We start from the raw sequence: 13,322 nt of genomic DNA on the forward strand, positions 1-13,322 counted from the left end.
GCTACTTTTTTTGGGATGAAAGCATTTATTGTGACTTGGTTCCCATAGGTTGCAGAATGTTTCGAGAACTGCCACTCTGCAGAGCTGGATGTTCGCCGGAAGTGGAAATGATTCTGCTTCGGAATAAATAAGCTCCGCCGTCAAACGAAGAGCGATGCAAAGGGTGTATAATTGACATACAGCTGCACGTCAGTGTAAATGGGAAGGAGTAAATAAAATCTCTGGAATGTCATGCTTCTAAATGATCGACATATATATATATATAAATAAACTAAGCATAGGCCTTTGATTTGGTCTTTGGAGTAGATGTGGGGGAAAAGCACTCAGTCCGGTGACTAGGTACAGAGGCAGGCAACTGGAGCGTTTTACAAAGGACAGCGTGACAAGCTGGAGGGGGTGTCGCTAAATGACGCCATGTGGTAACAAGTGCACACACTGCTACTTTGTTCCCCAGGGGCGCAATGGATAAAGCTGAATGGCCTTCCTTCCGAGTCTGGTTTTGTTTCGGAGTCGTCAAATGGAACGATCCCAAAATGGCACGTATTCCGTGGCCACATATGGAGCAACTCTGATGCCCGCAATTTTGACTCTAGCTACCATAAAACGAACTGAAGTTCCCAGTCGAGGGTATTGTCGGAATGTTGTGCACCGTCAATTTATAGTATGTTTACAAAGTCGTATTCAGTTACTCACGGTATTTGATCCCACACATGCTGTGTGCGAGGCCTACACACTTATTTGGTACAGAAAAAAAGCGAGGGGGCATCCCCCACCTGACATTGAGCACATATGTTCTTAAGCATCAACGTATCCTTAATTCACACCTTGACTATACGCTTAAAACATCACTGGACACGGGAAAATATGTAGGTAGTCGAAAGAAAGGTAATGGCTCCTTGGGTCAAGAGGAGGTCAACCATAAGTCGTGCAGGAGGGTGGCAACAACGCAAATGCTGTGCAACATCTTGTGCAGAAGTGAAATGCATTCCTAGAGTACTACGTGTGATCTGGTAGGATTACAGAAGGAATACCAGTCGTGGTTCCAAGCAGTGAAGCAGACAAAAGAAGTTCAGGACAAGCTCACGCCACAACGGTCAAATACCCTCGAGGACTGCGCGACGACGACATTTCTTTATATCGCCGCCGAGTCGGCCGCCATTGAACCGTATATTTTGTCGGATCTCTGAGGATCCACCGGATTCCGGTTGGCGAGAAATGCGACGGAAATAAATAAATAGGTTGGGACGGGACTTTGATTAAATGTCCCTACGACAACACGTCTTGCCGTCGCTTCCGAGCGAGCTGCGACACGACGTCAGTCTCGGTCGTGGAAGGGCATTTGTTGACCCCGACCCATAGGCCCCGAGACGTCGACGTGGCGGGAAAACGCACACTTTGAACGGGCGTGGAGACTGCGTGAAGGAAACCCTCGTCGCAGTTCACTCGGAGGGCGTGGCTACGGTACCTGGAACGCGTCTCCAACTTGACTGTGTAACGTCCCATGCCGCCCTAGCATCGAAAATGGTCCAAAGTGGCAATGAGCGACGTTGCAAAAGCCAAAGTGTTACGCTGTCAGATGTCGCGATCCCTGCGGTTAGTCGTAGAGGTTCTGGAAAAAGGCGGAAGCAAGCGCCAGTGTCGCAGCGTCCGAGCTCCCGGAGTTTCTGTGGATCGTCAGAAACCTGCAGCAGAACAAGCATCTGCCATATCCACCGCTGCTGCCGCGACACCGCTGGGACCGCGGCCGGAGACGTGACATTTTTCTAGTGTCGCAGGGTGGAAATCTAGGGACCACTTTTTTGGATGTGGTAAACGTGCCAGTCGAAGCTGCGTTCCAGGCCTTGTGGTTTGGGTGAAGGGAGGGTGGGACCAAAGGCGGGGGTGGGGCCCATAGCAGAAGAGAGAGTGGGTGTTTGCCGCCGCAGGGTCCTCAGAGGTTGACCACGCTGTCCCCGTCGCTCCTCCGGGCGTCCAGGTCCGGGGTGGACGCCTCCGGGGTGGTGTCGTGGCTAGTCTGGCGCAGCTTCTCCTGCATCTGCGACAGCATCTCCTGCATGCGCCGAATCTGGGGAGGGGGGGACACGGGTTGCTTGTCGTGAGGCAGGAAGTCCGGTGCCCGCAAAGGCGGGGTGGCAACGTGAGGCGACACTGCGCATCTTGAGGCCACGGTCGGACTGTTTGCATGTTGTACAAAAGACGTTTGCTGTAGACACAATGACACAGTCCACAGACGTCCACAGACGACGCTTGTAAACGTGCCTCGAGCACGTTTGAAGCATGTTTGCATCATGCACACAGGGTGCCTCAAATAGCGGCCATGCTCTTTAAATCGACCGCAAAAATTGGTTTCCTAACCTATCGTGCTACGACTTTGTGCAGCCTTGCCCACAGGTGGTGCATATTTTCTATAAAATTTGCACAGAGCAAACTTGCCTGAGGAAAAGGTAACGAAAGAAAAAGGTTTAAATCCTATAAAAACGCAGCGAAGTCACCTGTCTTCAAACAATTGGGTGCCATTTGGCACAGGAGACAAGATGGCACAAGCGGTCGCGACATCCACTGCCGTCAAAGAACGAGCGCACGGTGCCGAGAGCTGGTGTTATTAGCAGGCAATCTTCTCGACTCAAAAGCGGCATGTGTTCCGCAGGCGGCGACAGTCGCAGAGGCAGAAACAAGCGGTAACAACAAGGAACTACAAAGCAGACGATAAAGTATCTCGAAAAACACAGTCAAAATAACCCGACAAATCATGTTTTTCAGTCAATTATGTGTCCATTCAATGTGTTTTATTAGTAAGGATGATAAAATTATGCATTGGCAACTAGCATTGAAAAAGCTCGTGCAACGTTCGAGTCTTAAATGTTGTCTGCTATTCGACGCCAGCTCCTGGCGCCGTATACTCATTTGTTGGCGGCAGTTGGCATTGCGACCGTTTGCGCCATCTTGTCTCCCGTGCCAAATAGCGCCCAATTGTTTAAAGACCAGTGGCTCCGCTGCATTTCCATAGGAGTTAAGCCTTTTCTTTACTTTTTCCTAAGGTAAGTTCGCTCTACCTTTGCAAATTTTGTAGAAAAAATGCACCACCTGCGAGCGACACTGCACAAAAGCGTAGCGCGATAGGTTAAACCGATTTTTGCGGTCGATTTAATCGACCGCAAAAACCTGGAGCTGGTTCGAAGATTGGCAATCTTCGAGCTGGTTCGAAGGGCTAAGCCAGATCGAGCGCCACTTCAGAGGGCACGGCCGAGGGGCACCTACCTCCTCATCCTTCATCTGCAGCAGGCGATCCGCCTCCGAAATCCCGTCGTAGGTCGTGGCGGTCACCGGATCCCTGCCCTGTTTCCTGTGCAAGAGCCGAGAATGGGTTCGCTTGGAGGCGATACGGCGCCTGGGACCCGTCTCCAACCGGCGTGTTTAGCATTTTATTTCTCCCCGATTGGCAATGAGCAACGTCGCAAAAGCCGGAGTGTCATGCCGCCAGACGTCGCGATCCTGGCGGTTGGGCGTACAAGTTTCAGGAAAAAGCGCGAGAGGATGCGAGTGTCGTCGTCGTCATCGCGGCGTCCCAAACCCCGGCTGCCGAAGCGTTCGTGGACCGTCGAACGGGAGAGCAAACGCGCATCTGCCACCCTCACCGCCGCTGCTGCGGTGTTGCCAAAATCGCGGCCGGCGATAGCGTGACACTTCTATAATGCCACCAGGCAGAATCCAGGGGACCACTATTCAGGACGTGGTAAACATGCCGGTCGGACAGATGTTCCAGGCACCAAAGAGGCTGGGCTACGACTGGCCCACATGCAGAGAGAGAGAAGAGACCGCCGTCCGGCGTGACCACTGACCCCCGCTCGCGGGCCGCTTGTTGAGAAATCTTGTGGATGTACTGGGCACGATAGTTCTCGTAGTGTACATCGCGGGTCACTTCCTTCAGGTCTTGCATGTGCGTGCTGGAAGGAGAAAGCAGAGGGACGGGAGGCACGGCTTTTGGCGCAAGGCACGCACAACCTCCCAAAGCCCAGACTCTGGGTCTGGAGCCTACTGGAGTGTACCATATTTATTTGAATGGGGGAAACGGGGGTCTGGAATTTTGCCACCTTCGCGGAACAACGGTTTGTCCGGCCGAAAGGGAACGAAAATCGAGCTGCGACAAAATACCTTGATCTCGAGCTTCGGACGGGCCCGAAGGAGCGGCGCTCACACTACGTGCCGCAGCTCTCGTACTATCGTGACCACATCTACTACTTTCTAACGGTCTAGGTGAATGACAGGTTTGTTACAACTTTCCTAACGAATTTCACAGCCGGCAGATGGATTTTGAGGTTCCCAAAAAGTATGGGAAGAATGCGACCATCCAAACAACCAGCTCAAATTAACCTTCCACCCTGAACGTACAGCAAAGCCAGAGGAACACGCGTGCAATTACATTCTGCGGAAAGACTGGGGATCGGTCACACGACCGATCGGGCAGTCTAAACAGTATCAAACTGATGGGCCGGCACTGCAACTAGCCAATCCCGTGCCAATCCGGACGCGTTCCGGGAGGTGTCCTTCACAAACTTGGCCCTCGCCTATCTAGGCAGTGAGCGTTCAAAGAAAAGACGCAAGAGGAACGCATACAATACTCATTTGGGACGAAAGCAACTACGCCACAACCTTCCAGACGCGTGGCCAAGCGAACGGGAACGGTCGGGGGTCGGATGGCATTCGAATAAATATGGTAAGAGGGGAGGTTCTCAGGAGGAAGGCTTGTGAGGTACAAGGCCATCTACCTGAAGAGACCAAGGATTATTCTGCCGTTGCCGACCAACAGGCAGCATGAGGCAAAAGAGAGAGACAGACAACACAAAGGCCGTGTGAGCAACACTGTGTCCTCCACACACGTCTTCCGACCGTACCGCCACACGGCTCTGCCTTTCTCTCGCCGACTGCGCTCTGGAGACAGGCTGGACTCACCTAATAAGGAAGGTCCGCAGCTTGAGGAAATCGCTGTGCTTCGGATTCTCCACTGCAATGCAAGAGCAGAGCGAGTCACCCACGCCGAGCTGCTCAACCGCGATGGTTCTGCCATCGCGGTAAAAGAGTGCCGACACAAACATAAAAAAAGCAGCGAGCACAGTGAGGCCCACTTAGGGCCACCTTCTCACGTCCAATGTTGATAGCCAAGATAAGATTGGCACCTTCGGAACATATGCAGTTAAGGCAAGACCAGCTACAAACTAGTGAAGCAAAGTGCAAGCAAGGTGGGCACTGCATCCAAACACTTGCAGTTCAGACTTTGTGGCAAGCTTCTATCACTACATAACAGTTTCAGAAGCACAACAAATTCAGTTCAGTATAGCTTTTTAGGCCAGCTTTATCATGCACCACAATAAAGTTGAGGACAACTTAGAAAAAATAAAAGGGATACTGTTGACATAAAGATTGCAAAGAAACAATCGTTGAAGACACAAAAAGGAATTTAAAAAGGTCTTTCAAACCTATCCTCGGATTACTGGCTCGTACCGAGTGGTCAGAAATTCCCTTTGCAGTACCAGACGATCACAAGCACTACAACACTAGAATCTCTCTAGGATAGAGGCTCTCGTGGAAAAGGTGTAGATATAATGAAGCAGAGTACTATGCCCGTAACACTGGCAGGCATCTGAGGTATGCAAGGAAGATCCTGACGTAGCAAAGATGTTCTCCCCGGATGCCTCTACAATGGAAATGCTCCACCATAGCGCACGAAACGAGACAGGAAAGAAGGGCCTCGGGCGGGCGCCCGTCACCTTCGACGATGCCCCACGGGTAGAGCCTGCCGCGCACCCTCCGGCCGTTCACGTCCACCAACTGGGTGCTCGAGATCACCGCAAATGGGATGCTCTCCTGCAAATGCACGGCCGCACCTCATCAAAGCACGCACACAGTGACCACAACATACTAAAAAACTTCACTAGCCCACCCATTCAGTTTGACCACAACACACAAACTAACAACAAGCTCATACTGACAAGCTTATAGTACTTGCCACCATTCACTGCTAAACAGAGAGTGCGACGGAAGCTTCGTGCGGGCTATACCAATCGGCCGTCGGGGTTGCGTCATGCTCGGTGGGGCCAGACAGGGGCATTTCTTACGGCAATGGGAGTTTTTATACCGCGCGCGACAAAGCCACCCTTCCGACTACAGCCTGAACAATTGTTCTGTTCACATGTGATTAAAACTGAGCCAATGTACTCGTATAAAACAACTGCAGTGCACCGGTTTAGAAATTTGTGGCTTACAATAAATGAACACTCATTTATGGAAAATTTTCATAAACTAGTTGATGGAAAACAACCACAAGGCCTGTAGATGTAACCATAGTCCTCCAATTCCTCCAGTCGACCCCTGAGTGAAGAGGCCAACCCAGCAAGATTGGGGAGCCTTCTAAGAACAAGCTAAAGCACTGTAGAAGGGGTGAGGTCGCAGCAACCTTAACGAGCTGCGGTGGAAGGGAGGAACAACCCCCCATGTAAAGGTCGTAAGAAAGTGCAGCTTTTCATTCTAACCCAGCCCTGCATCGTGTAACTGTACCCTCTGCAAGTGTGCACATATTGGGCAAAGTACTCGTGTGGCACACTGTGAACCGCTAGCCAACAAGCTAGCGGTTCACATTCTCTGTAAACTCCATGAGCAGCTGCCACGAGGCATATTAAAAATATTGGCCCGCCGCATCGACAAAAAGACTCGCTTTTCTACAGATCCTGCAAACTGCACCAAAGGAGTTCTTTTAGTACACAAAGATAACAGAGTTAATTACTAGCACCTCATTTACTCAAAGGGGTTCCACCTTTTTACTAACATGGCTCACACTTGTTCCTGCAATGCACATTGCCAAGTAATCCTTGCAAGTCTGCCAGTCCTGTGTTTTGTGGGAAAGATCAGACAAAAGAGTGACGAGGCAGTGATAACGTAGACACCCAGAAACGCAATTTGTACTGGGATGCCCAGTCGGCGTCAATTTCTCGTGGCTGGGCGTTGTGTCTTCCTCATTATTTACCGCGCTCCCTTCAAACATTGCAAAAAAATTGACAGAAAATGCCTAACCTACCCTCAACTAAGTGCAGACAAGAGCAACGAGGCAAGACATTGGTTATTCAAGATGAGCAAAGGACAAAGGTCAAGGTTAACAACTGAGCGTACAAACAAAAGAAATGTTTCTCTTGTATAATGTTGCTGAGTCGAGAGACCCGACCTTGAGCTCCCGGTCCTGTAGCTTGATGTCCTCGTCTTCGTCGCTGTCACAGTCTGGCAGCTGGTACACAGTCACCTGGTTCTCCTCCAACTCCCGCAGGATCTGCCGGGGCCAAAGCGCGGCTTGTGGGAAATTGCACATAGACGCGAGGCCAAGGCACGCGCCACGGTGGCACAGCGGAAGAGCGTCCCTACCCTGCCCTTCATGTTTCTGATCTCGGCCGGCGTCAGAGTGTCAGCCTTGGCGATAACCGGAACAATGTTGACCTTCTGGTGCAGCCTTTTCATGAACTCAATGTCAAGCTGTCTCAGCCTGAAAAAAGAACCACAAAAAACCCCCCGAAAAGATGGAACTCAGTGCAAAACACTTGGAAGGACATTCTTTTAAGAACGGCTGAGCAACAGCCAACTTGACGGGAGAAGAAATTCAAGACAAGATTCGACGGAGGTCGACAACATGCAGGCTCTGCATGTTGTCGACGGATATGGTACAGCCACTACCATATCTACACATCTCTCTACCCCGCTAGAGTGCGATGCTTATCCTCCATGAGGAAGTTTCTTCCCAGGATGATGTGGCTGACAGGTGCGTTTGTCCTGGTGTTAACCTCCACTGACTTCAACAAAAAGGCACTCAAGGTTGCCTTTGAGATCACGCAAGTTCAGCTAGCACTCCCTGCGTGGCACCATTTACGTGAAAATTAGCCTTTTCTATCTATGAAAAGAAAAGAAGGGGTCCGACGACTTAGGGTGCCTGGAACGTACCATACTCAAAATAAAGCCTCCCTCGTGCGAGTTGTCCAAAGCCTCAGACTATCACTCTACGCATAACAGTAAATTGATGCCTCAGAGTGTAACTGATGCGGCAGAAAATTTGCAAATATGTGGAGGATTGCAGTAATCTAAGTGAAATCATTTGTGCACACTGACATGCTGGAGCATGTCCAGCCGGTGCATGAGCTCAAGCTGCTGTAGTGGGTGACCTGCTAAAAACCCGGTAGACGGTTTGCTTCCAGCGCGCACTTGTTGCCTTCCGCCAGTCTCTGGCTGAGTGTGCGACAAAGCGTTTTCAAAGACGGAGAGCTCGCGCTGGAGGAGGGGCATCTATGGCATTTCTAATTTGTCGCCAACTGTACCGGGTATTTCAGAGAAGACTTTTAGAAATTCCTACCAATAAAGCCGTTGAGAAAAAAAAAAAAAAAAAAAACTCTTTTCATGAACAAACTGCGAGCCATGGGACACCTCAAATATTGCAAAAACATACTTTTTAGTAGTCTAGCGCGAGTAATCAGTATTTTGAATAGTAGTTTAGAATAATATACTTTATTCCATATTTGCTTCGAGATAAACTGCGATATTCAAACTTTTTTAAGTGTCGATCTTCCTTGAATTTTTGTACTTTCAACAGAGTTAGCCCCATTGAGCACACATCTTACTGCGCACAGATGCACTGCGGAGAAGCAACACCCACAGGTGCCAGCTCCGCAGGTGTTGTTTCTCCGCAGTGCACCGGCGCATGGTAAGAAGCACACTCAAGGGGGTCATTCGGCGCAATCAACACTTGGAAAAATATGAGTATCGCAATTGCGAGCCCGGGAGAAACGCACACTTTCAAAGCAGGATGGTGCACACGCGTGCCTAGTGTATTTGAAGGGGCGATGTAACATTTTTTGTACTTTCGATAAACACAGCTTAGAATTATTCCTCGACATTTGTAACCTATGAAACACGTTTTATCACCAAGCAACGGCAGTCGTAGAAAACATCCGAGAAAACCGAACACCGTTTACCCCCGCAATTCGCAGCCAGAAAAAGCGGCCACGTGATCTGGACTCGATTATATGCCACCAATATTTTTAACATGGCCACATACTGGGGTTGGCAGAGCACAGGGCGCGCGCTGCGTTCCGCGCATCGTTAAGGTTCGGCTATTCCCGTCATCGCAGCAATTGGGCACGAGCCACCACCCGAATGCATGTTGAGGCATTGATTGTCACGAGCCAAAATCGAAAGTCTACATAATGCTCCTGTCCGCTGTATGAGCCGCATTTAAAGATCGTCACAGCGGGGATCGCGAAGCTTGATGACGTAGACCCGGGGATCGCATAGTCGTCTTCCCCGCAGCTGCGTCGTCAAGTTTTGCGAAGTTGAGACCAAGAGAAAAGGTCTGCTTTTATTCTTGAAATTTCACTGCCACGAAGATGCTCCTTGGCTAGTGGTGTTGCATTCAAGTATTCTTGGGTTCCACTAGTGAAAGCAAGCTGGTGTAAAGTGAGAAATATTCCTAGCCAATACTGTTGCATGGCCCCTTTAAAAAAAAAAAAAACTGAAACTTTGGGAATGTTGGTATCTATACTGCAGTAAAACTTTTAAGATTGAACTGTCTCTGTTATGCAAGACTACATGTTAGGCACAGATGCCCTGACAACCTGTGTTCATCATTCGTGATTCTTTTTTATTTTTTATAGAGATTCAAGAAAAATAGTTTGCCTAATAAGATTTGTAACTCCACCCACTTCAGTACAGCTGCGCATCTCTATAGATTTATTTTGATGTCAAATCCGTCATTTACTTGCCATCCCAAGGCATCGAACTTCCTGAGGTCACAGTCCATAAATATAGTTAGATTAAAATTAGCCTATAAATGGACAAGTGGAAGCTTGGGAACTACCTTCACGAGTTTAGTTGGGTCTTTGTTCAAGCACGGTGTAAACAGCTCGAAGAAATCAATATTAGAGTAGAAAATATTTGGCCAAAACCACTATTCGCTTCAAACTCAAAATCCACTATTTGCGCATGACGACTACTTAGATAAATAAATAATTTTCACTAATTTTTAATTAGTGAAAATAAACATACGGTTCTAATTAGAAACTTTCCAAGCGTTTATCGAAAACCCCCTTAATCAGTCAATCTTGGAAGACTTCAAGCACGTCTGAAGCATGGGGGTGCGCTACACTTTCCACTCCTGTGACAGTCACAAGGCTGGCAATGTAAAAACACAAACAATATTCTTGAAGTCTACGGTTTTGCATTGGCAGCCTTGTGCCGGCCGACGGTTCGATCCACCTGGTATACTACCCGCTCCGCGATGACAGCAGGGGCGAACCGCACTGACCCATGCCCCCAGGGGGGGATGAAGTAGAGGCAGCAGTGGACCCGGTTGTCCACGATGTTCTTGCGGTTGAGTCCGCTCTCGTCCTTGAAGAACTGGTTGAACTGCTCGTCTATGTACCGGTCAATGGAGCGCCAGCTGAAAGACACGCCCTTCGTTCCAGCACACCAAAGAGCAACAAACAAATACACAGGTAAACCTATGTGGTGCATTTTAAGCTCCGTTAATTATGAACCCACATTCCCGGATTTAAAAAAAGGAAAATATAAAACATCAACCTGGTGCAGTCTTTACAGTTTAGGATTTATACAGTAAACCTCTAGATAAATGAAATGCAGTTACAATGACAACAACAACAAAAAAAATCCCTGGACGTTTTACATTTGTCTTAGTAAAGCCCCAGAACCGTGGTCGTCCCTAGGAGAGGCCACAATCTCCTTTCTACACTCGGAAGGTAAATGATTTCCCTTGGAATTTTCAAAATTTTAAGCTAGTATAGTTTGTACTCACTAAAAATAGAGTACAGCCACTATGAGCGACACAAACAGTAGTCAAATTAATGTGTTTTTAAAAAAAGGAAAAAAAGATAAGGCAGGGTTCATTAATACTATGTGTAAACTTTGTTGTAAACTCCGCTGCAGCAATAGGACCCTTACAAAAAAAACTGTGCTGTGTGTACAACCGCCACTGCACCAGCTGTATTCTACAGCATGTACACTAACGCTTCCATCCCACACTGGACTGTCTGCAAAAATTGGTTTCTCAACGTATTGTGTTGGGATTTACAACAGAAATGTGGCTAGGTGGTGCACACATAAAGTTTAAATATCAACGGATAAACTTACCTCGTTCAAGAAAGAAAAAAGGACAACCTGTTTTGGGTAATCTACGGCGCCATTTCCCGGGCGACGCAGACGGTGTTTGTGAAGCTTGGAGACGCTGCCGACAGATGGCGTATGTATAGAAAGACTTTCGCTAGATTGTCTGCTATCGAAAGCCGAATCGGCGCGGCACGCCTTTGATGCATACGCCATCTGTCGGCAGCGTCTCCAAGTCAACGAGCACCGTCTGCATCACCCAGAATATGGCGTTCTAGATTGCACGAAAGAGGTTCTTCTTTTTTCTTTGTTGAATGAGGCAAGTTTACCCGTTGATATTTTAACTTTATGCGAGCACCACGCCACACCTCTGTAAAAAACCTCAACGCGATACGTTGAGAAAGCGATTTTTGGGGACCCCCCCAAAAGATTGAAGCGTCAGTGTACATGCTGTAGTTGCATACCCTTGGCATGAATTGCATACGAGCGTCATCAGCTTTCGGCTTGCCTTGTGTTGAAATGATGGCACGTTTAATTGGATGGGGCTCGGATGCAATCACAAATCATGCGCTGGAAGCAACAAATAAAGCACACATGCGGCTGCCGATAACATTAAGTTTGACAAGGTTTTAAGCAGGATGGGGTCACCTTTCTTCACAATTGACGGCGTCTCCAAAGCCGGGGGTGTCCACCACAGTTAGCCGAAGCCGCACCCCCTTCTCTTCAATCTCCATGGTTTTGCGTTCAATCTGCACCGTCCTGTCGATCTTGTCTGAATGATAACGAAAGAAAACATGTTTTGTAACCCGTGATGGAAAGCCGTAAAACTGCCTGTATATTGCCAAATACCTTCAGCATTTGGGAGTTTGCGCTCTTCGTACAAGTCTGTCAGGAAGAGGCTGTTGATAAGCGTCGACTTTCCGAGACCAGATTCTCCTGCAAAATGTGGCGGTAGTACATCAGGCATGGCCCGTACATTAAATAAAAGAAAGAAAACAGAATGAAAGAAAGCCCGTACCCACAACCATCAGGGTGAAATCAAAACCCCTCTTGACCGATTTACGGTGGACCTGCTCTGGCAGTGTGGCGAAGCCAATTTCGCCCTGTGAAGTGAAGGGAGCAAGAAATTTATATATGCGTTATTGTCTAACCGTTTGGATCGCGACCTAGCGTCAACCGTCAATCAACATCTGAGCTTTAAACTGTCAATGATATTAAATCACATATATCGAGTGCCTCTCTCCAAATTTCAGGCACCTTATGAGCACGCCCAGCCTTCGGTGAAATTATGTACAGTTAAAAGGCGCATGACGACGAAACATATTCGCCGAAGCGATCAAAGCTCTCGCACGACTTGGCTTTTCGCACATATTCGTACTGTGCCAGCGCTACATCTCGTAAACGTACAAAAATCGGTTCTCTGTTTGTTACAGAATATAACGAGAAAGCGCTAACTTGCCAACTTGACTTATGCATTGGCGGCGTACGCCACTATTTATTGTTTTTATTTTTTACTTTTATCGGAGTTGGCTTGCCACAGCTCAGTGTTTACTCCTGGAAACCAGCTGTATTCTGCTCCCGATCTCATATGGCGACCTTGAGCAGCGCGGATTCACGCATCTGTCAGCAGGCAAGGCCTCGGCGTGACCTCGAGTGGGAAACAAAAAGAACAAAAGGAAGCTCACCTCCGACGGGCATGGCGAGTGCCGCAAATCCGTGCTGGGCATCTCGGCTTTGTTCGTCCCAGCGTCCGATGCTCTCGGAGTCCGAGGCCAAGTCAGGACCGGGACAACCGGAGGCTAGCGGTAACTCTTCACTTTCGACAGGGCGGTTTCATTTTCTAGGGGCGTGGGAGAACGGGGACTCCGGGAGCCATTTAAATGCCGCCTCCTATTGTTATGGCCGCTGCGGCGGCTCGGCCCTTCGATGATGCGTTTGTTTATGTTTATGCACGGCGCTTGCTCCGCTGGCTTGGCTTGCTCCGCAGAGCTCCGCAGAGCAGTTCTTGTTCGTTGTGGCCAGGCGACCAGGTGCGTTTTGACGCATTACACCTCCTTGCATTAAACGTCACATGCCAAATAAAACACAAATATCTTCTAAATATCAAAATAAAATATAAAAAAACGTTTAAAAAGTTATGTTTAAAAGCATTTCATAAGATAAAAATTACGGTATAT

The 13,322-nt window shown here is 48.6% G+C and overlaps 1 protein-coding gene across 1 annotated transcript; it reads right to left on the minus strand.

Annotated features, from left to right (window-relative positions):
* Window positions 1–5: 5 nt before the first annotated feature.
* On the minus strand, window positions 6–13,255 carry LOC8053019 (septin-2). The gene is made up of 12 exons (XM_002434309.5): window positions 12,831–13,255; window positions 12,164–12,248; window positions 11,995–12,081; window positions 11,794–11,917; window positions 10,331–10,465; window positions 7,408–7,525; window positions 7,214–7,315; window positions 5,766–5,862; window positions 4,951–5,002; window positions 3,840–3,944; window positions 3,259–3,343; window positions 6–2,065 (listed from the first exon to the last, which is right to left on the minus strand). Exons 1-12 carry the CDS (start codon window positions 12,870–12,872, stop codon window positions 1,931–1,933), a joined length of 1,167 nt encoding a protein of 388 aa, XP_002434354.2. The 5' UTR covers window positions 12,873–13,255; the 3' UTR covers window positions 6–1,930.
* Window positions 13,256–13,322: the final 67 nt, after the last annotated feature.

This window comes from Ixodes scapularis, unplaced genomic scaffold (genome assembly GCF_016920785.2).
Source record: "Ixodes scapularis isolate PalLabHiFi unplaced genomic scaffold, ASM1692078v2 PGA_scaffold1__304_contigs__length_218370807, whole genome shotgun sequence".
Taxonomy (NCBI): domain Eukaryota; kingdom Metazoa; phylum Arthropoda; class Arachnida; order Ixodida; family Ixodidae; genus Ixodes; species Ixodes scapularis.